We start from the raw sequence: 24,568 nt of genomic DNA, 5'->3' as shown, positions 1-24,568 counted from the left end.
TCTCCAAGAAAACAAGGTCGGATTGGTTCACTTGTGGAAGAAAACTAAAAAGTCCCATGATCTTTAATCTGCAAACTGGACCCCAGGAAAGCTGGAGGGATGGGCCTGTGAATGGAAAGCTAGGAGAACCCTATGGTCCCCTCCTGGGCAGGCAGGCAGGCAGCAAATTTCCCCCTCCTAGGCTTTTTTTTTTTTTTTTTAAATCTATTCAGGCTCTCAGTGGATTGGTTGATGGTGTCTGGCTACACTGGGAGGAAAATCTACTTTCTAGGTCACTGATTCAAATGCCAACCTTGGGGCTGAGGATATGGCCTAGTGGCAAGAGTGCTTGCCTCCTATACATGAAGCCCTGCGTTCAATTCCCCAGCATCACATATATAGAAAACGGCCAGAAGTGGTGCTGTGTCTCAGGTGGCAGAGTGCTAGCCTTGAGCAGAAAGAAGCCAGGGACAGTGCTCAGGCCCTGAGTCTAAGCCCCAGGACTGGCCAAAAATAAATAAATAAATAAATAAATAAAACCCTCAGTACTGCTCAAATGTCAACCTCATCCAGAACACCTTGCCAGCCACATCAGAAATAACATTTAATATGGACACCTTGTGTTCCAGCTGACATATAGAACTAACTACAATAAATACAAAGACCTTCCAGTGGCACCTAATCTGAATAATTTCATTTCTAAAACAGTAAGAATGAAAATTTTTTGACTGTCTTGAATAACACACATGCTTCTGCATTGCTTATTACTTTGAAGTTCCACTGGAAAAAAATATATATATATATATATATTTTTTTTGGCCATTCCTGGGGCTTGGACTCAAGGCCTGAGCACTGTCCCTGGCTTCCTTTTGCTCAAGGCTAGCACTCTGCCACTTGAGCCACAGCGCCACTTCTGGCCATTTTCTATATATGTGGTGCTGGGGAATTGAACCCAGGGCTTCATGTATACAAGGCAAGCGCTCTTGCCACTAGGCCATATCCCCAGCCCCTGAAAAAAAAAAAAAAATATATATATATATATATATTTTGGCCAGTCCTGGGCCTTGGACTCAGGGCCTGAGCACTGTCCCTGGCTGCTTCCTGCTCAAGGCTAGCACTCTGCCACTTGAGCCACAGCGCCGCTTCTAGCCGTTTTCTGTATATGTGGTGCTGGGGAATCGAACCTAGGGCCTTGTGTATCCGAGGCAGGCACTCTTGCCACTAGGCTATATCCCCAGCCCCTGAAAAAATATTTTTATACCTGGAATCTCTTGTATATGTAGTTCTATTCCTGGAACTGATTTGTATTTATGAAGAAGAAAAATAACATGATAGAATGATTTATATTTTTTGTAAAAAAGGGAAACTTTGTAAATGTGGCCTAAGGCTTAGTTAAGACCTGTAAGCTTCATAGCCTAAATAGAGAAGATACCAACTACTACTGAATGGTTAACCATAGTTTCTGATTAACTTCAGAGAAACTTAATCATGGTCAAAAATTTAGTTATAATGAAAAATATTAATGATCTCTCTTCTTCTCTCCCTTCTCTCCGGCCATGGATCATCTTGGCCACAGGCCAGCAGTTCGGTAATAAACTTTCTCTCCTGCCTGAATACCGCCTGGCGTTCTCCTTTACCGCCTACCTACTTTAAAAAACCTAACATATATGGGGCCGAAACCCGGGATAGGGCTTAAGAGTCAGGACAGGCGGAATTCCAATCTATTTTTCTTCTTTTTCTGGGAGTATCCCCAGTCCTGACGGCCCTTTTTCCGCGAACCGAACTGCTGCGAGTCGCCACGCGGCACTTTTCACTAATACATTGCTGGCCTCCACATCCACCTCCTCCTCCACACCACTTGTCTACCCTGGTGAGTGAAACTGCTGCTGCTCCGGTTCTCTGCTGCTCCGTCCACAGCTTCTGACGCTTCTGCCCGAATTCTGGCAAGTATTTGGTCAGTTCTTGACAAGGTACAGCCCCTGCCTCATGAGACTTCTTCCAGATTTCATTCAAGGACTAGCATCTACCACCAAGGGACCCTGCTGCTCGCCTTCTCCAGGTGGGGCCACATTTCTGCCTTTTACCCCTAATGCTGATACCCCTTGCCAGCAGGAAGCAGCCAGAGAGAGTCTTTGTCCTTTTTCATAACTATTAAAAGGCTGGAATGTTAGGTCCTCTCCCTGAGGGCTCCATGTAGATGCCCCCACCTCATTAAGTCTCCACCCAGTTACCTGGGTAACCTGCAGACCTGGAGGCAGTTACCTCCCCTTTTCCTGAGGTCACATCCTAATCCACCTGGCCACACCCCTTGCCCCTGCCCTAGATATAAGGCAGGGCTGGGTGGGGGTCGCTCTCTCTCTCTCCCTTCGGGCCTTGGATCATCTTGGCCACAGGCCAGCAGTTCGGTAATAAACTTTCTTTCCTGCCTGAAAAAAAAGAAAAGAAAAATATTAATGATATCACTACCATGTATCCGTTTGTATGTGCAATTTTCTTCTGTTGTTGTTACTAGATCAAAGAAAACATTTAAATTTGTGTGATTCTTGGATGGTTTTTCTTCTCATTTCTCTACTTAATTTTTAGTCCGTAGAACTCTGGTGTTTCAGTGCATCTTATATGTTTAGACCACCAACTCTGTATTTTCCCCATAGGAACAAGAACATGGAAAACTAACAGAAAATACTTTATTTCACTTGTGCCCGCATAGGGGCTTGAATTCAGGTCCTGGGCACTAACCTTTAGCTTTTTCCGCTCAAGGGTGGTGCTTTACCACTTAAGCCACACCTCCACTTGCAGTTTTTCTGCTAGTTAATTGGAGACTGGAGTCTTACCCGCTTCCTTTGCCCAGGCTGGCTTCAAACCACAATCCTCAAATCTAGCTAGATACAAGCATGAGCTACCAGTGCCCTGCAACAGGAACATTTTTTGTATATGAAATACCCATGTTTGCCTTTGTGCTGGATGATTTTTAAATATGTCCAGAAGACATATTTTATGCTTTTGTATCATGACACATACTCCATACTTAATTTCATTGCTTTACTACCTTGTATACAAAGTGTATTCTGCCCCAGGGCCTTTGGAGTTGGTACTCCTGGTTGTTTTTTTTTTTTTTTTTTTTTTTTTTTTTTTTTTGCCAGTCCTGGGGCTTGAACTCAGGGCCTGAGCACTGTCCCTGGCTTCTTTTTGCTCAAGGCTAGCACTCTACCACTTGAGCCACAGCGCCACTTCTGGCTTTTTCTATATATGTGGTGTTGAGGAATTGAACCCAGGGCTTCAAGCCTTGAAGGCAAGCACTCTGCCACTAGGCATAGTCCCAGGCCTGGACTTGGTACTCTTGTCTCATACGCTCCTTAGATGGGTATGTCCCATTCTGTCACTTATGTCTCTGCTCAAATATCACTTCCTCAGAGCAGTCTTCCCTGATTAGCCCTTCTAAAAATAATGTGCTGTCATTTTCCTTCAGCTTGCAAGCTTTCCCTTCACAGCATTTCTCACTGTGTGGCTGATGTATCTTGTTTGCCTTGGCTGCTGGAATACAAGGTGTATTAAGAGGACCTCAGCTGCGTGGAACATTGCTAGAGCCTCACAACGAGGCATATAATAATGGTCCAAAATATAGTTCTTTAATTAATTGAATGAATTGCAGTTTGAGTTTAAATATTCACTTTTTTCTCTCCCCAATTGAGACAGTAAATTCACGGAAGGCAGCCAAAGGCCTTGGTGGATTGTTTACCTCCTCTAAAGCAATTATCTTAGCTCTGCCTAGACCACTGACACCAAGACTTACAGAACGTTTTGTATCATGGGGAAGGTCACAGCCTGGGCCAGTCAGCATTCTCTGCTGCTTTCAGCCAGCATTTTACTTTTTGCAAAATTCTTTATGTTCACTCATTCGGTCACTTGCCAGTACTTCAACAGTTCTTACCATGTGTCTAAGAAATAAGCCCTCAACTATTAAAAAAAAATTTCTGGGGCTGGGAATATGGCCTAGTGGCAAGAGTGCTTGCCTCGTATGCTTGAAGCCCTGGGTTCGATTCCCCAGCACCACATATATAAAAAATGGCCAGAAGTGGTGCTGTGGCTCAAGTGGCAGAGTGCTAGCAAAAAGAAGCCAGGGACAGTGCTCAGGCCCTGAGTCCAAGCCCCAGGACTGGCAAAAAATAAAAAATAAAAAAATAAAAAAAAATTTCTGGCATGCACTAACTTTAGGTATTTTTTTTTAAACTTTTGTTTCTTTTGTACCAGTACTGATGCTTGAACTGAGGGGCTCAAGACTCTCACTTGACCTTTTCTCTTAGGCTGGCACCATACCATACCAGTTGAGCCACAGCTTTACTTTTGGCTTTTTCACTGGCTAATTGGACATGAGTTATAGATTTTTCTGCCCAAGCTGGCTTTGAACTCCAATCTAGCTTCCCAAGTATCCAGGGTTACAGGCATGAGCCACTAGTGCCTGGATCCTTTGTTGTTATTATTATTGAAGAAATAACGTTAAAAGACTAAATATATGCTTGTATTTTGACATGTGTATGTGTATGGAGAAATTTTGGGAAGAATGTTTAACAAAGTCTTCACAGTGGGAATTTCTAGATGGGGTATAGGTAATTTGTTTGGGGGCTTTCATTTTTCTGTATGAATTTTAATTTTTTTATTTTTGCTGGTCTTGGGGCTTGAACTCAGGGCTTGAGCACTGTCCCTGGCTTCTTTTTGTTCAAGGCTAACACTCTACCACTTGAGCCACAGCACCATTTCTGGCTTTTTCTGAGGAATCGAACCCAGGGCTTCATGCATGCTAGACAAACACTCTACTATGGAGCCACATTCCCTGCCCCTCTGTATGAATTTTAAAAGCAATTTTGAAGTCGTCAAATGACATATCTACATAATGTTTTATTACTTTTGCCAAGCGTATAACAAAATAAAAGAAAGCAAAGCACTGTCTTCCTAGTTATGAAATTCTTAGTCATTCTGGCTCAATCTTTTATTGATTTCTAGTAAAGCAACAGCAATTAAGAAATAAGATGAACCAAAATTCTAAAGGGTTGCCTTTTCATTTATTGCCATATTCTTCTTTTAAGAAGAAAAACCATTTCATTCTTGTGATTAAAAAAAAAAAAGAAACAGAACAAAACAGAAACACCCTGCCAAAGCCTTGTAGAATAGAGTTTCGGGAAATCAGAAATCAAGTGTCAAGGATTTGTTCTGGAATTTACTCCAAATTTAAAAGGCGCGTGTGAAATGTGCGTGTGAAATGTGCTCACGGAAAGAGAAGCTAATGACCATCTCTAGGAAGGCACAAAATGGTCACTGGAGGCTAAGAAACTTTACCAAAGGGCTAGCGGCGCACCGACCGGCACCCGCGGTTCCTTTGCAGGCCGCGTGTGCGCGTGGACACGTGCGTGAGGCGGGCACTGCACGCTCGGATCGGCAGAGGCGCGTGCAGCTGGGCAGGCGGGTGCGGGCTCCGCAATCTCGGGTGGGATGCGGGGAGCCCGCGCGCAAGACCGCGACGCGCGCCCCCGGTCCGGGCGCCGTAGGGCGGGGCGTGGGGCCACGAGAACACGCGCAGCCGCGTGCGCGTGGGACCCCGGCGCGGGTGGGGCGCAGGGACGCGTTGCTCTCCTCTGGGGGCGTGTCCCCACCACCCTACCGGGAAGAGTGCGCTGGCCGGCGGGCGGGCAGGAGGGCCGGCTGGCCGGGGCGGGCCACCGGGAGCCCGGGGGTGGGGGAGGGGCCAGGGAGGGACCGGGGCGGGGCGGCACCGCCCACCGCCTCTTCCCCGTGGAGCTGGCGGCGACCTCGTGCGGCCTCCGCCGTCTCAGCCGGCAGCGAGCGGAGCAGGGCAGCGGCGCGCGCGTCAGAGGCGCCCGGACACCCAGGTACGTGCGGCTCCGGCGCGGGAACGGTTGGGCCGGGCGGTTGTGGCTCCGCCGCGCCCGCCGCGGCCTCTGACGCAAGGCGCGGCCTCGGGGTGCGGGGCGAGCGGCGGCGGGGCGGGGCGGGGCGGGGCGGGCGGAGCGCGGCGGCCGACGGGAGGGAGGGGCGTGGGGGGGGGGCGGGGGTGAGGGGGCGGGGCCTTCACAGGCTCCGCCCCCGGGCCCGGACCAGCGAGGACGCTACGGAGCAGGCGCGTCCTGCCGCCGCTGCCGCCGCCGCCGCCGCCGCCGCTCGCCCTTTCCACAGCCGCCGCCGCCGCCTCCTCCGCCGCCGCCATTTGCACGGGGACCCCAGTGACAGGGGCTCGGCGGAGGGGCGGAGGGAGGGGGGGAGGGCCCGCGGAGCCCCCGAAGGCGGGAGCGACGCCGCCGGCGCCGGCCGGGCCCCCTGCGCGACCGCGCCACCCGCGGCCGGCCCCGAGCGGCAGCAGCAGCGGCAGCCGAGGCCGGGCGTGCGCTTGAGGCGGCGGCGGCGGCGGCGGCCCTGCGGGCGGCCGGGAAGGACGGGGGCAGCGGCCGCCGCCGTTTGATGGATCCGAGGATCGCCTGGTTCCAGCCAGAGCAGCTCGGACCGTCCAACAGTCTGTGGATGCAGATCTGGGAGACGACCCAGGGGCTGAGGAACCTCTACTTCAACCACCACTGTCACAGCAGCGGCGGCGCGAGCGGCGGCGGCGGCGGAGGCAGCGGCACGGCCACCGGCGGGAGCGGCAGCAGCACCGGCAGCCCCGGCGGCGCGGCCCCGGCCCCGGCCCCTGCCGGCATGTACCGCTCCGGGGAACGCCTGCTGGGCGGCCACGCGCAGCCCGCGGAGCAGCGGGACTTCCTGCCCCTGGAGACGACCAACAACAACAACAACCACCACCAGCCGGCGGCCTGGGCCCGCCGGGCTGCAGCGGGCCCCTCGACGTCCCCGTCCCCCTCGGCCTCCTCGTCCCCTCACCCCTCGTCCGCCCTCCCCGCCCCCGAGCCCGCCGATCCAGCCTCCAGTAGCAGCAACAAGAGGAAGCGCGACAACAAGGCCAGCACCTACGGACTCAACTACAGCCTATTGCAGCCCAGCGGAGGGCGAGCCTCCGGGGGCGGCCGGGCGGACGGCAGCGGGGGTGTGTATAGCGGTACCCCGTGGAAGCGGAGGAACTACAACCAGGGTGTCGTGGGGTAAGTGCTGGCCCTGCGGCCTGCTGGCGGGGTTGGTGCACACGCGGAGTCGGGCACACGCCCACAGAGGGGGTGGGGGAGCCCCTCCGAGGCCACCCCCACGGCCAGCCAGCCATGCTGCCGCTGCCGCAGCCACCACCGCCGGTGTCTGGGAGACTGAGGGCCTTCCTACCATCCCCCAAGCCATCCACGCCTTTGAGCCCTGGCCTCCGCCATCCACATCCTCCCCTGCCCTGCCTTAGTCATTCACACCTTTCTCCTTCTCCCTCCAGTGGTCCACACCTCCCCGACCCGACCCCTAGATCTATCCACATGTTCCTCCCATCCCCCCATAGTCTAACCTGCCGCCCCACCTGCTCTCCAGCCTCTTCACCTTTGCCTCATTACACCCTTTGCTTTGCTCAGACAGATCACCCATTTCTTGAGAGCCTTCCTTTTGATGGTTCAGGACCTGGAGGTGCTTTCCTTGCCAAGAATAGAAACGTCCAGAATGCTCCTCCCCCTCCCCCAATCCCAGACAGGAATCTTGTCAGCCCTGAAAGGCACTGCATGATCTTGACCCTTCGGTCTCCCTTTTTACTTTTACTTAAAAATATACACATATGTAATAGATGTTATATATAATGTAAGAGAACAGTGGGTGACAGCTAAGTTGAGGCTGGTGTTGAGTGAGCTCTTCTGAACCCTCATAGAACTTTCCAAGAGTTCATGGTGGGCAGCGACTTCTCAAGGTAAAATTGTCAATCTTCCAGAGGCATCAGTGCTTTTCATTAGGGCTAACTATGCTAATGAGTGAATATTGCACCACTCACTTTGTGTTTAAAGTTCAGCTGTTACAAAATGGAATCTTACCTGACCCCTAGTGAATTATGTACATAAGCTGGGAATGTTTCCAGCTAGAATTCCCTTCTGGAAAAGCCCCTTTGCTGGATTGGGTTATCAAGTCTTTTTTGTGGTAGTGGAAAAGTAATGCTTTGAATCATGGTATGTGTGTGTAATTTGAGTTTGAAAAACTGGCTTTCACATTGCTTTTCAGATTTTGTGTTTTATTGAGGGCTACAGTACACAAATGAAACCATTTTTCATTTGTGAACCTTTTCTTAGATTCACCTATTCAGATCTGTCCTGAGTGTACCTTTTTGAAGGTTTGGGTAAAATGAGTTGGGTGGGCTCAGCCGCTATTAGCAGGTTGGTGTCTGCTCTGTGCTATTATAGCTCCCACCTTTTAGGGAAAGTGCCGTGGTGTGTTTAAGAACTGGTGGTGGGAAGCGGGTCTGATGTGCCCTCACTTTCCAGAGGAGACTTCTCAGACTTGAGTCCTCTGTTTGCTCAGCTTCAAGGGCGCTCTCCATGGTCATCACACTTTATTAAGGGCTTGTGGTTCCATCCTGTTAGCATTTCCAAGTTGAAGTATAAACCTGTGGTTTAGTGACAAGCAAACTGATACAGAGGGGTTCTGGTAGTTTCCTTTTTACAGGAATCAGCAAACAGTTAAGCAAACAGTGTCAACTAAAACCTTGAAGTTCCCTAATTGCATATTACTAAAGCCTCATTGTATATGTCTTTAGTAAGGATTCATTATAAATCCAGAATCCTGGCTTCTACTTTTTTGATAAATTAGAAATTGTTTTCCTCTATGCTTGCTGTTTAATGTAAAGGATACTGTAAGCCATTTGAACTTCTGTAAAAGAAGAATTTTGTTTCTGACTCAAATAGTATGTTGCCCCGTAAGGGATTAGTGGAGGAATTTTCATTTCCCAGAGAGATTATGGTTTAAAAACTGATTGTAAACCTTTTTTTGTTGTTGTTGTTGTTTTATTTTGTGCCAGTTCTGGGGCTTGAACTCAGGATCTGGTGACCTTGGGCCTTTTTGCTCAAGGCTAGTGCTGTTTTACTTGAGCCACAGCTCCATTTCCAGCTTTTTTTTTTTTTTTTTTTTTGTAGCTAATTGGAGGTAAGAGTCTCACAGCTCATTATCCAGCTTGGGCTGGCTTCAGACACCAATCCTCATATCTCAGCCTCCTGAATAGCTAGGATTACAGGTATGAGCCACCAGTGTCCAGCTTGAAAACCTGTTTTTGATGCTCCTCCTGATGATCTTTCTAAAGAAGATGTTAGTGTTAAAGTAAAAAAAAAAAAAATTCTGAGACCTAGTTTTGAAAACTGTACCAAGCAGTGCCTGAAAGTGTTTTTGTAAGAGCCTCGGTGCTTAATGATACCTGTTTTGATTTATATATCCTTATTTCTTAACTTTTAAGGAAGCTTTGCTGCTTTTTATACATGTATTTAAAGAATCTGAATTCAGAGTATAACTCAGTATTTCATTCTGATATTAAACATAGTAAAATCACTTTTAAAATTTTATTTTTTCGTAGGCTATGACTGATCCTTTGCTAATAGATTTAACAAATTATGGTTCTTGGCATCTGAATTGGCTTAGCTAGATGTGAGAAGGTGGGACAGTGTGTGAAGAGTAGACGCAAACTGTGAGATCACTGTATACTCTTCACAGTACTCTAATCAGGTCTTGATGGTGTCTGTATCAGCCAAACTGGTTGATGGTTGACTTAGCCCATGAACTCACCTTTGAGGCATGGTACAAAATCCTGTCTTCTTCCATTCCCAACTTCTAGATCTTTTTTGGTTCTTTCTTAACTCTTTAAGTACTTGCTTCATGTTCTATAGGGAATGTTCCCTCTGACCCACTAGATAGAAATATTTCCCTCCTCCCTCTCTTCCTCCTTTCTTCCCTTCCTTCTTTCCTTCCCTCCACCTGTCCTGGGGCTTGAGCTGGGGGGGTCTGGGTACTGTCAAGGCTGGTGCTCTATCCCTTGACCCACAGCTCCCTTCTGTTTTTTTTTTTTTTCTTTTGCTGGTTAATTAGAGATAACAGTTTCAAGGACTTTCCTGCCTCTGCTGGCTTTGAATTGTGACTCTCAGATTTCAGCCTCCTCAATAGCTAGGATTATAAATGTTGGCCACCAGCACCAAGTTTAGAAATTTCTTTAATGTAGACTAAAATATTTGGATTTCATCTTAAAGTCTTCATAATTATCTTTCAAATGAAACACTTCTGAGTTCACTTTATGGGAAACCACAGAAAGTTTGTTTGCATTCCATTTTATTTTACATTTTTATTTTTTAAGTTAAGACAATTTTATTCACAATAGCATCAAAAAGAACAGCATAGCTGGGTGCTGATGGCTCACTCTTGTCATAGCTACTCAGGAGGCTGAGATCTGAGGATACAGTTCAAAGCCAGCCCAGGCAGGAAAGTCTATGACTCTTATCTCCAATTAACCACCAGAAAATTGGAAGTGATGCTGTGGCTTAAAGAGGTAGTGCACTAGCCTTGAGCAAAAGAGCTCAGGGACAATGCTCAGGCTTGAGTTCAAGCCCCAAGACAGACAAAACAAAATAAAAAACCCAGCATAGTTAGAAATAAGTTTTTACAAAAGAAGGGCATGACTGAAAATGATAGTAAGAAATTAAAGAACATCTTAATGGAAAGAAACCTTGCTTATTTATTACCATTTATTTATATTTGAAATAATATGTTATTTTAAACTTCCCATAGTCGTCTTTTTCTCTAGGGCTGGCTGTGGATAGCTACGGTAGGATGTATTTGCCTGCCCCTTGTGCTTGTCCATAGAAACAAGCCATAATGTACAGATATGCAGAACCCTGAGTCCCAACGCCTTTCAAGGAAGGTTCTTTTTGTTGTTGTTGTTTCAGTCCTGGGGCTTGAACTCAGGGCCTGAGCACTGTCCCTGGCTTCTTTTTGATCAAGGCTAGCACTCTGCCACTTGAGCCACAGCGCCACTTCTGGCCATTTTCTGTATATGTGGTGCTAGGGAATTGAACCCAGGGCTTCATGTATAAGAGGCGAGCACCCTTGCCACTAGGCCATATCCCCAGCCCACAAGGAAGGTTCTTGACTCTTATTCAAGCTCATGAGGACAGGTTTTTATTTCCTGTACTGAATGATCTATAGTTGGTTTCACGAGGCTTTGATGACTTGTTCACAATAATGTTTTGGAGTAAAAAATTTGTCCGAGAGGTCAAGAAGATCTTAATGGAAACCTAAGGGTTTCTTTCTTTCTTTTTTTGGTGCTAGGGATTGAACCCAGGGGTTTGTGCATGCTAGGTAATTACCACTTTCCCGCTAAGCTACGTTTTTAGTCCTGGAAGCTTTGTGTTTTTTTTTGCTGGGCCTGGGCATTATCCCTGAGCCTCTCTGTGCTCAAGGCTAGCACTCTACCACTTGAGCCACAGCACCACTTCTGGCTTTTTCTGTTTATGTGGTACTGAAGAATTGAACCTAGGTGAGCACTCTACCACTAAGCCACATTCCCAGTCCCCTGGAAACTGTTATTTAAGGAATAATCTTGGCCTAAGATGGTAGGAATGGGAGTAGAAAGAGAAAGAGTAGATATGAGGTATTTCAAGATAAACATAAAAAAGATCTGACTCCTTCAGTGGTTGTAATAATCACACTACAGCTTTGAGCATGAGCAAGTGGGAAATGTGTTATTATTGAAAGTCAGGGCTGGAAGGACTATTGGTTTGGGGCAGATGCTAAGGAGGAAGGAACTAAGTATCAGGGGGCTGGAATTTGAGGGACTACACTGCAGTCATAGTAAGCCCATGATGACAGTAGTTTTCTTTAGCACGAGCCTGTGGCTTATTTCTACAATGTCATCAGTGTGACTGTGGGCTCCAAAGCAGCTACCCACATTTACATGGGTGAAGTAGGAAGGAGACCTTTGTCCACATGGATTTGAGTACAGAAATGTGCTTTTGAGAATATATGATAAATTCTATGCTAACACTGTAATTCATACTTCAGAATTTCTCAAAATATGGTATACTGTTGCAACTGAAGTACTGCCATACCATGACATATCTTCTGTGTAAAGTCTTTGATACCAGGTGCTGATGGCTCATGCCTGTAATCCTAGCTATTTGGGAGGCGAAGATCTGAGGATCCCGGTTCGAAGCCAGCTCAGATGGGAAAGTTCCTGAGATTCTTATCTCCAATTAAGCACACATGCACGTGCGCGCACACACACACACACACACACACACAGCCAGAAATAGAGCTGTGGCCCAAGTGATAAGAGTGCCAGCTTTGAGCAAAAAAGCTCAAGGACGATGCCCAGAACCCGATTTTAGACTTTAGGACCTGCAGAAAAACCAAAAACAATCTATGGGGCTGGGGATGTGGCTTAGTGGTAGAGTGCTTGCCTAGCATGCATGAAGCCCTGGGTTCAATTCTGCAGTACCACATACACAGAAAAAGCTGGCAGTGGTGCTGTGGCTCAAGTGGTAGAGTGCTAGCCTTCAGCCAAAGAAGCTCAGGGAAGGACAGTGCCCAGGCTCTGGGTTCAAGCTCCAGGACTGGCCAAAAAACAAAAAAAAACAAAAAACAAAAAAACAACTCAAAACAGTCTGTGATGAATGAATGCATCCCCATCAGGGTCATTAGTATTTTAGTGTGTGGGCTCTTTTTCAACCCTGTTAAATGTTTAGGTGTTGAAAAGCAAAAGAAACAGTGAGCTTCTGGAGATTTTTAGTTTATCCTGTGTTTGCAGAGGTTTAAAACATGGCAGGAAAGGAAAGATAACAAGGGGAAAAGATACTAGAAAAGTCTGATTCCGATTTTAGTCTGCTTGATGATCCTACTGAGCTGCTGTGAAACTGCTGCCAAGGTCCTTATGGGCTTGTTGTATTGGCCTGGTCTCACTTGACAGTTCTCAGACAACCTGTGTGTGATAGCAGTAGTGTATACCCCGTGGCAGTGAGTGATTAGGTATTCTATACCTGCTGAAGCTGAGAAAATTACAGACACTTCCCATGCTAAGTAGAAAAGCAAGCCCTGTGTGAGTTCACATAGCTTTCTGTTCTCTGTTTCGCTGATTTAAGAGTAACATTTAGTGTAAAAAGCTATTTCAGAATAATACCCACAACACTAGAGACTATTTATCACATACACATAGGTATGAAGTATTTTCTTCCTAGTCCTGAGGTTTGAACTTGGATCTCGAAAGTTGCTTAGTTTGGTTGCTTGGCTGGTGCTCTACCACATTGATCTATGTCTCCAGCCCAGTAATATGCATGTGTGTGTGTATGTATGTATGTATGTATGTGTGCCTGCACTCAGACCTGTGCTTTTACTTGGCTAAAGCTCAAGGCTGGCCTCTCTACCACTTGAGACAAACTTCTACTTCTGGCTTTTTGCTGGTTAATTGGAGGTAAAGAGTTAGTTGGATTTGTCTCCCTGGGCTGGTTTCCGACCATGGTCCTTGGATCACAGCCTCACAGAAGCAAGGATTACAGGGGTAAGCCACTGGCACCCAGCTCAGCCCAGAATTATTGATGGTCTGTGAACCACAAAAGATGCTGTTTTGAAGAGTTTGAAGAATTAGAGGCCAGTACTAGTGGCTGTTCTGTGCCTGTTCCCAAAGGACTAACTGGAGAGCTCAGAGAGCTTTCTGAGGAAAAGGATGGCCAGTGGGCTATTCCTTCCACCTCATAATACTTGCTAGAAACTCAGCTGTTACCAAAAACTTCAAATTTGTGTTACTATTTTTAAGATTACATATTATTTTTTGTAAGTGATTATAAATTGGAGCTGATGGTAGCCTTGAGCTAGACTTTTCATTAATTTGCAGCCACATACCAGATGACACATTTATTTCCATCTGATACGTTACTTGACAATTTAAAAGATTTTTGTATACTAAGAATTTGGGGCAACATGAAAATTAAAATTAAAGATTTTAGGAAAAAATTGAATATGGAGCCCCTTAGATTGTATGTGCATAGGTTCCTTATTCATCTGAATGTGTGCCCAGAGATTATATGTAGTATTTGGTAACTGAACTCAGGAATGCTAGGTCAAGTCATGCATTCTTCTGAAATATTTGTTTGGAATTAGGCAGAAATATTTTTCAGTTGATTTAATAGAAGTGCTCAAACAAACAAAAACCTTTATCACCAGATGATAGGCTAAACCATTTTAATTTGTTACAATAATCTTTTTGTACATAAATCACCTTAACTTTTTTATTCTCTTTTGGAAATAATTGATGCATAGGAAGTTGCAAATGCTAGTAGAGATTTCAGTCCCTTTGCTAAGTTTCAACTAGTGGTAATATTTCAGGGTGCTATAGTTTAATATTAGAACTAGGGAATTAGTATTATTAAGATCCATAGCCTTTAGAGTTTGCCAGTTTTACATGTTACTGATTTGTATGTATGTGTGTGTGTGTACAGGTGTGCATTTCTAGGTTCCTGTGACTAGTTAACAGTACAGTCAAGGTACAGAACTAGGTTAGACTCTGTGTGGTCATCACTACTGCTCAGGTTCCTTCAGAGGGAAACAGGAAAGATGTGGAACCCCCCTTCATTACCCTAGAATCACATACCTGTCCTCCCAAGCCTGCCTGGCAGCCACCATCAGTTCCATGCCGCTCTCATTTTCCATTTTGAGAATGTTATATAAACAGAATTATATAGTATGTCTCTTCAGCTTTTTTTTCTCTCACTATAATTCCTTTGAGTCATCCAGTTGTTGCAGATATTTCCAGTATTTCTTTCCTTTTTATTTTTGAGTAATATTCCATTGTACAGGTAAACCTTAGTTAAGGTTTAATCATTCACCTGTGGAAAGATATTTACCTACAGAAGGGTGAGTTCAGGTTTGACTTAAAAAACAAAGCTACTGTAAACATTTATGTCCACATTTTTCTGTGAACATAAGGTTCCATTTTGGAGGATAAATGCCCGGAAATGCCATATGGTAAGACATGTTTAGTTTTTAAAGAAACAGCTAGACCATTTTCTCTGGTGGCTGCATCACGCCACATTTCTACCAGCAATGTGTGTGAGAGCCAGATCTTCTGCATCCTGGCCAGCACTCAGAGCACCATGATTTCCTTCAGCTCTTCCAGGATGAGCAGGGAAGCTCAGGGTGCTTTCATCACATTAAGCCCTTCCAGTAACTCTGCTTGAACTCGGGGTCTGGGAGCTGTCTCTGAGCTTTTCTTCTCTCTCTCAAGGTTAGCACTGTACTACTTGAACCACAGCTCCACTTCTAGCATTTTGGTGATTGATTGGAGATAAGAGTCTCAGGGACTTTCCTGCCCAGGCTGGCTTTGAATCTCGATTGTCAGCTCTCAGCCTCATCTGAGTAGCTAAGATTACTGGCGTAAGCCATTTGCACTCCGCTTTTTTGTTTTGTTTTTATGGCATTGGGGGATGCACCTAGTGCCTTGTACATGCCAGGCAAGCACTCTGCCAAAGAGCTACATCTAGTCCTTCACTACACTTTAATTTTAATTAAAATTGCAGTCAGTAACAACAACATTCTCAATTAGAAATCTGTAGGTAAAATTGTAATTTAAAAGGTCTCACTTGGCTGGGGATGTAGCTCAGTGGTAGAGCACTTGCCTGGCATACAGAATGCCTTGTGTTCCATCCCTAGCACCAACAGGATAAAAAAAGCAAAATCCCAGAATTTTCAGGATTTACTTTAGTTTTACTCTTTGCAGTATCATTTTAACTGTCTTTAAACTACTTGTAGTGTTTCTATCCTTTCCAGTTCTTTCCATCACCTTTCTCTTTTCCTCTTTCCCTTGCCCCTACTTTCTTCCCTTCCTCGAGTCAGGGTATCACTGTTTTGCCCATGTTTGTTTTTGCCAGTCCTGGGACTCAGGGCCTGAGCACTGTCCCTGGCTTCTTTTGCTCAAGGCTAGCACTCTACCACTTGAGCCACAGTGCCAGTTCCAGCCTTTTCTGCTTATATAGTGCTGAGGAATTGAGCCCAGGGCTTCATGAATGCTAGGCAAGCACTACCAATAAGCACATTCCTATCCATAAGTATATTTTTATTTCCTATTGATTTGGCTGTTTGAGGGGAATAAACCCATGTTTAGTAGTGTGGTGAAGGGTTTTTACGATACTGTTACTTGAATAATACCTTCTAATTGTAGAATTAGTACTTAGTCTTTTTTCTTTGTTGCCAGTCCTGGGCCTTGGACTCAGGGCCTGAGCACTGTCCCTGGCTTCTTTTTGCTCAAGGCTAGCACTTTGCCACTTGAGCCACAGCGCCACTTCTGGCCATTTTCTATATATATGTGGTGCTGAGGAATTGAACCCAGGGCTTCATGCCTTGAAGGCAAGCACTCTGCCACTAGGCCATATTCCCAGCCCTAGTACTTAGTCTTATCCTACAATAAGCAGGTTTTTCTTCTTTATGATGGTGCTGGTAATGGATGGAACATGGGAGTAGGGCCTAGCTCATGGTAGGTGAGTGTTACACCACTGAGCTATGCTCCCAGCCCTGAACTATTAATCAGTACTGCTTTCTGGACTGAGTTGGGACTTGTTTTCTCGCTTGTCCATTACTAGCCCCTGTTGTCACTGATTTATGTATTTATTTAGCATACATTAGTTATACAGAGGTGGATTTCATTGTTATATTTCCACACTTGTTTATAGTAGTATCTCAATCCTTACCCCCTATATCACTCTCCCTCCCCCATCCAAACCAATTTCAGCATGTTTCCTAGTTATGTTAGTTGTAGATAATCTATTTTGGCCATATACTTTTTTTATTATTTCAAAGTAAGATAGCATAATTGATTCTTATAAATTTTTGCCGAAGCAAGAATAAGAATCCACTAGGATTGTAGATCTGGAGTTTTAAAAGTTAATTTCCAGTCATTTGGGTTTACTAAATTTTATGATGATGTCTGAGAATTTAGTATCTATTTCTTGAAGTTAATTTTTTTCATTCCTTTTCTCTTCCTTTCTTCTTTCCTTCCTCCTTTCCTACCTTCTTCCCTTCCTTCTGTTCTCCCTTTCTCCCATGCTAGGGATCAGATTGAGGGCTTTGTACATACTTAAGCAGGTATTCTGCCAACAGAGCCCTATCCCTAGGTCTGAAGTGAGTTATCTGTTTTTCATTTTCTTGCTTGTATGAGATGTCCATGGCACTATCTCTTAAAGACTACTTCCTTGTGCTTAGTGCCAGTGGCTAACACCTGTAATCCTAGCTGCTCAGGAGGCTGAGATCTAAGGATTGATGTTCAGATCCAGTCTGGTTAGGAAAGTCCATGAAAACTCTCATCTCCAATTAAGCACGGAAAAGCCAGAAGTGGAGCTCTGGCTCAAGTGTAGAGCGACAGACTTGAGTAAAAAAACCTTTAAGGAGAAAAACAAAAAACACAATGTTTCAAAAATGTACAGAAACCACTTTAACGGATAGAGAGCCCAGGCTCTATCCCTTTAAGCCTTAGTATTGGCATACATGTGCATGCACGTATATACACAAATAATTTTTTGTAATGCAACATATTTTATGAACTAATAAATGCTTAAAATCTAGAAAATATAGCTAAACCAAAGGAAGAAAAATAACCCCCACAATATGCTGCTGAAATATAACTACTGTTAACATTAATTTTCTTTATTCCTTCTCTCTTCCTTTTTTCTTTCCTTCCTCCTTTCCTTCTTCTCTTCCTTCTGTCCTCCCTTTCACCCATGCTAGGGATCAGGTTGAGGGCTTTGTGTATGCTAAGGACGTATTCTGCCAACCTAGCCCTATCCCACGTCTCATATAAATATTTTTTAGTCTTTTAAAAAATTAATAGTAAAAAAATTGTTATTGTAGAGGTGATTTCCAGACAGGTTACCATTTCATAAGTCAGGTAATGAGTACATTTCTTTTTGGACAGTGTCACCTCTTTCTTCCTCTCTCCCAGTTTTCCCCTCTTGTCCCCACCCATAAGTTGTATAGTTCATTTTCAACATAGTGTCTACTGAGTACCACTTCTGCACAAGTTTACCCTTTGTCTCTCCATTTCTGTACTGTCCCTTAACCTCATCACTACTCACAAGATAGATAAACAGACAAATAAGGGCTGGGAATATGGCCTAGTGGCCTAGTGGTAAAATGCTCACTTTGTATACATGAAGCAGATAAATAAGACAAAAGAAAAAAAAAAACAACAACCAACAACCTTATTTCCATTGCCTGGATTTTTTTTTTTTTTGTCAGTTGTGGGATTTGAACTTTGGGCTTGGGCCTTGTCCCTGAGCTCTTCAGCTTAAGGCTAGCGCTCTACCACTTGAGCCACAGCGCCACTTCTGATTTTCTGGTGATTAATTGGAGATAAGAGTCTTGGGGACTTTCCTGCCCCAGCTGGCTTTGAACCAAGATCCTCAGATCTCAGCCTCCTAAGTTGCTAGGATTATAGGCATGGGCCCCTGGTGCCTGGCTCTTTTTTTTTTTTTTTTAATCCTCAGAAAACCCTGCATAATATATATACAGTTGGTTGTTTAGCTAGAACCTGGGATTTTTTGCCTCCTGGGATATAATTCTGTCTGTACCTCCCAAGTAGTTGGGAGTACAAGTATGTACCACCAGATTTGTTAGTTCAAAGCAAAATCCAAATGAAGCTCTTCCACTTTTAATCTATAGATTTCTCTGTCTTCCCCATTTAAATTTATTTGTGGAAGAACTTAGGTTACATGATCTTTAGATATTCCTACTATAGATTTTACTTTACTGAATGCATTTTTCCTTTTTTTTTTTCTTTTTTTTTCTTTTTGCCAGTCCTGGGCCTTGGACTCAGGGCCTGAGCACTGTCCCTGGCTTCTTTTTGCTCAAGGCTAGCCACTTGAGCCACAGCGCCACTTCTGGCCGTTTTCTATATATGTGGTGCTGGGGAATCGAACCCTGGGCTTCATGTATATGAGGCAAGCACTCTTGCCCCTAGGCCACATTCCCAGCCCTACTGAATGCATTTCTGTGATGTTAATTTCTTTGGCCTCCTAAAGTTTTTGTGAGTTGGCAATTGGAACTAGAGACTTGTTTAGAGGATTTTTCTTTTTTTTTTCTTTTTTTTTTTTTGCCAGTCCTGGGGCTTGGACTCAGGGCCTGAGCACTGTCCCTGGCTTCTTTTTTGCTCAAGGCTAGCACTCTGCCACTTGAGCCACAGCGCCACTTCTGGCCATTTTCTGTATATGTGGTGCTGGGGAATCGAACCCAGGGCCTCATGTATATGAGGCAGGCACTCTTGCAACTAGGCCATATCCCCAGCCATAGAGGATTTTTCTATAAGAATAACTTTGTAGAAGGTGGTGTCAAAAGTCTTTTGGTGATAGTATAGTGACTGACTGCTGACTGTGTCGATTTACTAGGATGAACAAAGGTTGTCCCCTCCTGTGCTCTTGACATAGGGGAAGGCAAGCTGAGAGGGGAGGAGACAGAACTGGCCACTGGCTCAGCCTTGAGCCATGGAGGAAAGTGAGTGACTGGTGTTGAGAACAGGAATTTAACTCCCTCAGAGTGAGTTCTCCTGGGAATGTCCTGGTTGCCTCACCAGGCCTGGCCGTGGTGCTTAACCTGTAGCTGAGTGAAACCATGACAGAGTTGTAGTTAGTTAGCCTCTGCCCAGGAGACAAAGTTCACTTGGCCTTACCTGGTAAGCAAAAACAATTGTTGTTGTTGTTGTTTTTTCCTTGAAACTAGCCTTGGATGTGTCTCCTCCTATGCACTAATTAATGTGCATTATTCCTGAGCCAGGCTCATATGGACCTAAGGCCTCAACCCACACCCTCAAAATAACTTTTCTTGTCTATTGCTTACCTGTAGCAACTATGTGGCGAGTGCCTTGTAAAACATGTGGAGTGGAGTTTTGTTGAATGAAGTTGTATGGAGTGGGTAAGCTGTGTGGAGTAAGCTGTGTGGATGAGTTGTGTGGGGTGGGAGTTGTAAGCTGTGTGGATGAGTTGTGTGGGGTGGGAGTTGTATGGAGTGAGCGGTGTGGAGTGGAGTTATGTGGAATTGAGTTGTGTAGAGTTGTATGGAGTGGAGTATGCTGTGTGGAGTAGTGTGTGGAATAGAGTTGTGTAGAGTGGAGTGTGGCAACAGCAGCTCCACTAAGGCATGTTTGCCTTAGTCTTCTTCAGGTGTGTAGGCTTAGTCCCTAGCAAGATCTCTTGAGTCCCAAGTTCATGTTGCTTTTCTGTTCTAAAGAAGTTCTTCTTCCATGTCACCTGTTCAAGGCATATGTATTTGAAAGTTTGTGCTTTTCTTTCTTTTTTTATTTTTACCAGTCCCGGAGCTCAAACTCAGCCTGGGCTCTTTCCCCGAGTTATGTTTTGCTTAAGGTTAGCGTCCTACCAGTTGAGCCACAGCTCTTTTTGATGGTAATTTGGAGTGAGTTTCTCAGACTTTCCTGCCATGGCTGGCTTTAAACCTGTGTCCTCAGATCTCAGACTTCGGAGTAGTTAGGATTACACGTGTGAGCCTCCAGCACTCACCTTTAAAAAACTTTAACACAGCCTTAGGTTAATGGGAAAATTGAACAGACTACAGTTTCCATGTGTCCCCCAGTTTCTTGTGTTGTTGAAATCTTGAGTAGTGTGGTACTTTGTTAAAATTGATAAGCCATTGCATTTGTATTTACTGAAGTCTACAGTTTACATTAGGATTCCTCTTAGTACAAATTCTGTCGGCTTTGGCAAATGTTTAACAGTGTGTTCTTACCACATAGTGTTGTACAAAGTAGCCTCACTGTAAAATTAAAATTCTTCATTGCTCTACCTACTTTTCCACTTGCTCCATCAGCTCCTGGCAGCTGCCTGTCTTTTGCTTCCTTCACAGTAACTTCTTCCAGAATGTCCTACATTGGAATCATACAATGTGAGGCCTTTTCAGTGGCTTTTCACTTCCTGTGTTCTTCAGATTAGTCCACATATTTTTCTGGCCTGGTGGCTCCTTTGTTTTTTTAGTGCTAAGTAGTACTCCCATTTTATAGATGTACCAGCCTGTTTCTTCAAGTGCCTACTGAAACATCTTGTTGTTTTCAAGTTTTGGCAGTTATACATAAAGCTACCATAAACATCTGAAAGTTTTTGTGTATCTCTGCAACATTTTTCGTCTTTTGAGTAAACACCAGAGAATGTTGGGGGTTTTGTGCTAAGAGGAGGTTTGCCAAAGTTTCTTCCAAAGTCCTTTACTGTATTTTTTTTTTTTTTTTTTTTTTTGGCTAGTCCTGGGATTTGGACTCAGGGCCTGCCTGAGCACTGTGCCTGGCTTCTTTTCACTCAAGGCTAGCACTCTGCCACTTGAGCCACAGTGCCACTCTTGGCCATTTTCTGTATATGTGGTGCTGGGGAATTGAACCCAGGGCCTCATGTATACAAGGCAAGTACTCTTGCCCCACTAGGCCATATCCCCAGCCCGCTTACTGTATTTTATACGAGGCAAGCACTCTACCACTAAGCCATATTCCCAGCCCGCTTACTGTATTTTATTCCCATCAGTAGAAGAGGAGAGTTCTGGGTACTCTACTTCACCAGCACTTGGTGTTATCAGTGTTTTGACTTTTCACCATTCTAATAGATACATAGTGGTATCATTTTGATTTGTGATTTTCTTTTTTTTTTTTTTTTTGGCCAGTCCTGGGCCTTGGACTCAGGGCCTGAGCACTGTCCCTGGCTTCTTCCTGCTCAAGGCTAGCACTCTGCCACTTGAGCCACAGCGCCGCTTCTGGCCATTTTCTGTATATGTGGTGCTGGGGAATCGAACCTAGGACCTCGTGTATCCGAGGCAGGCACTCTTGCCACTAGGCTATATCCCCAGCCCTGATTTGTGATTTTCTAATGACATATGATGAGCATCTGTTACTGTTTAAATGTGTCCCTCAAAGTTGATGTGTGGGAAATCTAATCCCCAGGACAACAGAGACTTTTCAAGAAATGATTAGATAGCCAGATCTGGATGGCTAAAGCAAGAGGACCATAAGTTTGAGGCCAGGCTGGGCTACACATTAAGACCCTCTGAATAAAGAATAGGTAAGTAGAAAAAGACAAGGAGAAAGAAAGGGAAAGGGATGATTAGGTTGTGAGGGCTCTGCTCTGAGTAGATGGTTGTTATTGCAGCGTTACCTTGAGAGTGGGTTGTACAAACAGATTTGGCCTTTCTTGCTCTCATATGCTGTCACTATGAGATTCTTTCCATTATGTTATGATGGTTAGATCTTTCTTGCTTTTATCCTATCTGTATATATCTAGTGCTGTAGAGTTTTCTTTTTTCTTTTTTTGGCCAGTCCTAGGCGGTGAACTCAGGGCCTGAGCACTGTCCCTGGCTTCTTTTTTGCTCAAGGCTAGCACTCTGCCACTTGAGCCACAGCGCCACTTCTGGCCATTTTCTGTATATGTGGTGCTGAGGAATCAAACCCAGGGCCTCATGTATACGAGGCAAGCACTCTTGCCACTAGACCATATATATTCCCAGCCCCTAGAGTTTTCTTTTCTTTCTTTTTTTGCTAGTCCTGGGGCTTGAACTCAGCTGGGCACTGTCCCTGAGCCTCTTTTGCTCAAAGCCACCACTCTACCACTTAAGCCACAGTCCCACTTCTGGCCTTTTCTGTTTATGATGTACTGAAGAAGTGAACCCAGGGCTTCATATATGCTAGGCAAGTAGTCTACCACTAAGCCACATTCCCATCCCCTACAGTTTTCTTTAATCACTGTTTTTTAGTATCCCACAAATTGTCATATGTTGTATTCTTTTTATTTTCATTTAGTTAGAAATTCTCTTGATACTTCTTTGACCCATCTGCTACATAGGAACATATTGTCTTTAAATATGTATTTTGGGATTTTCCAGCTGTGTTTCTGGTATTTCAGGTTTAATTTCATTGAGGCCTAAAATCAGACATTTTATTACTTTTATTCTTTTTAATGTGTTAAAGTGTATTTTATGGTTGCATACATACAATGGCATGGTACTCAGCTGTAAGAAGGAAGGAAATTCTGGCACATGTGTAATGTGGTGTACCTTGAAATCATTGTGCTAATGAAAAGAGCCAGACACAAAAGGATGAGGGTTTGCTGAGATGAGGTGCCTCAGTAGTGAAACTCATAGAAACATGAATTAGAATGGTAATTGCCAATTGTTGTGGGGAAGAAGAGAATGAGGAGTGTTACATGAACTTCAACAGTCTTGTTTGGGGAAAATTAAAAAAATTCTGGAGAGCTGGGTGCTGGTGGTTCACTCCTGTAATCCTAGCTACTCAGGAGGCTGAGATCTGAGAATCGAGGTTCAAAGCCAGCTTGGGCAAGAAGTGTGAGGCTCTTACTTCCAGTTAACCACCAGAAAACCAGAAATGGTGCTGTGGCTCAGGTGGTAAAGTGCTATTCTTGAACTGAAGAGCTCAGGGATAGTGCCCAGGCCCAGAGTTCAAGCCCCACGACTGGCCCTCCCCCCCTAAAAACAAAACAAACAATGTTGTGGAGAAGTCCTGGATTACAGGCAATGACCTGTAATCACACATGTAATCCTAGCTACCCAGGAGGCTGAGACCTGGAGGATTGTGGTTTGAAACCAGTCTGGGCAGTGAAATCTGGGAGACTCCCTCCAGTTAACCAGCAAGATGCTAGATTTGAGGCATGGCCCAAGTGGTAGAGTGTCAGCCAAACAAGCTGAGCAAGCAGGAGGCTCCAATTCAAACCTCAAACCCCAGTACTGCCTCCCTCCTTCCCCCTCCCCAAAAGGAATGTGCAGAATATAGAAAAAAAATTTTTTTAAAGTAGCGTGGTAGTAGGTGTAGTACAGTGGTAGAACACTTGCTTGGGGCCTGCACTCAGCTGTAATATAAAACAAAACAAAAATTGATAACTTGAGCCTCTGAAGTTAAATGACTTTGTTACCAAGTTCCACAGCTGCAGTAGCTTGCTTTCCCTGAAGCCTGGGCTGTGAAGGGTCCCATTGTTCAGCATATTCTGGTCCTGTCGAGGTTGGTATACCTCCTCCCTGCCCCTCTTTGGTTCCCACGGTACAGTGCAGGTAGGTGCTGTGGTTGTGATGAGATGGGTAGATAGGTGCTGTGAGCTTGATAAGAGTAACTGCCAGGTTACATCCTCAGAAGCAAGCACATTCTTAGCCTGAGAGAGAAGTGATTTCTGATGCCTGGAACCCACCCCTGGGAGACAGATTCATCAGATATGTAGAGGGTGCTGCTTCAAACTGTATTTTAAAATATAACAATCACGTGAAGCACAGGTTGACATTTGCTACTCAAGGACCTATTCAAGTTTGGGTTCTCAAACCTGGCTGACTGTCAAGAGTCCACTGGGAGCTCAGAGTGTTCAAACCCATTATTGTCTAGCCTGAGAGAGGAGATGCTGGGAGGTGTGGAAGGTTTCACTCAAACATCATAGCTTTACCTCCCTACTTCTTTTTCTGTGTTAATTAAACTCAAACCAACTGAAATAAACAACTTCAAAATTGTTAAAATGTTAAAAAACATTTTAATGAAGTAAAGTTTGTTGCAGGTAGGCTTTGTTACACTATTGTTTTCTGAATTAAAAGTAAAAATTTCCATAAGGAATTTGTGATTGTACCTAAGATTTCTTTTAAAAAGTTTGATCTTACACTAAAAGTGTTGGTTCTTTTGACTGTTGTTTTT

At 44.7% G+C, this 24,568-nt stretch overlaps 1 protein-coding gene and 1 long non-coding RNA gene across 4 annotated transcripts in view; one reads left to right on the top strand and one right to left on the bottom strand.

Annotated features, from left to right (window-relative positions):
• Positions 1-5,820: 5,820 nt before the first annotated feature.
• Positions 5,821-24,568, top strand: part of Tent4b (terminal nucleotidyltransferase 4B) — a 63,700-nt gene continuing 44,952 nt past the window's right edge. For 2 of the 3 annotated variants that reach the window (XM_048355651.1, XM_048355648.1), the window contains exon 1: positions 6,388-7,079. In XM_048355651.1, coding sequence (XP_048211608.1) covers positions 6,448-7,079 — 632 coding nt within the window. In that variant the 5' untranslated portion in view covers positions 6,388-6,447. Of the gene's footprint in view, positions 5,862-6,387; positions 7,080-24,568 lie in introns of those variants that run through there. The other variant, XM_048355649.1, reaches the window with a different exon arrangement.
• Positions 16,302-17,673, bottom strand: LOC125358482. The gene is made up of 3 exons (XR_007212315.1): positions 17,626-17,673; positions 17,099-17,101; positions 16,302-16,948 (listed from the first exon to the last, which is right to left on the bottom strand). It is a non-coding gene; the product is annotated as an uncharacterized LOC125358482 (long non-coding RNA).

This window comes from Perognathus longimembris, chromosome 10, assembly GCF_023159225.1.
Source record: "Perognathus longimembris pacificus isolate PPM17 chromosome 10, ASM2315922v1, whole genome shotgun sequence".
NCBI lineage: Eukaryota > Metazoa > Chordata > Mammalia > Rodentia > Heteromyidae > Perognathus > Perognathus longimembris.
Note: the sequence above shows the minus strand (reverse complement) of the source record. Positions and strands in the feature narration are given on the sequence as shown.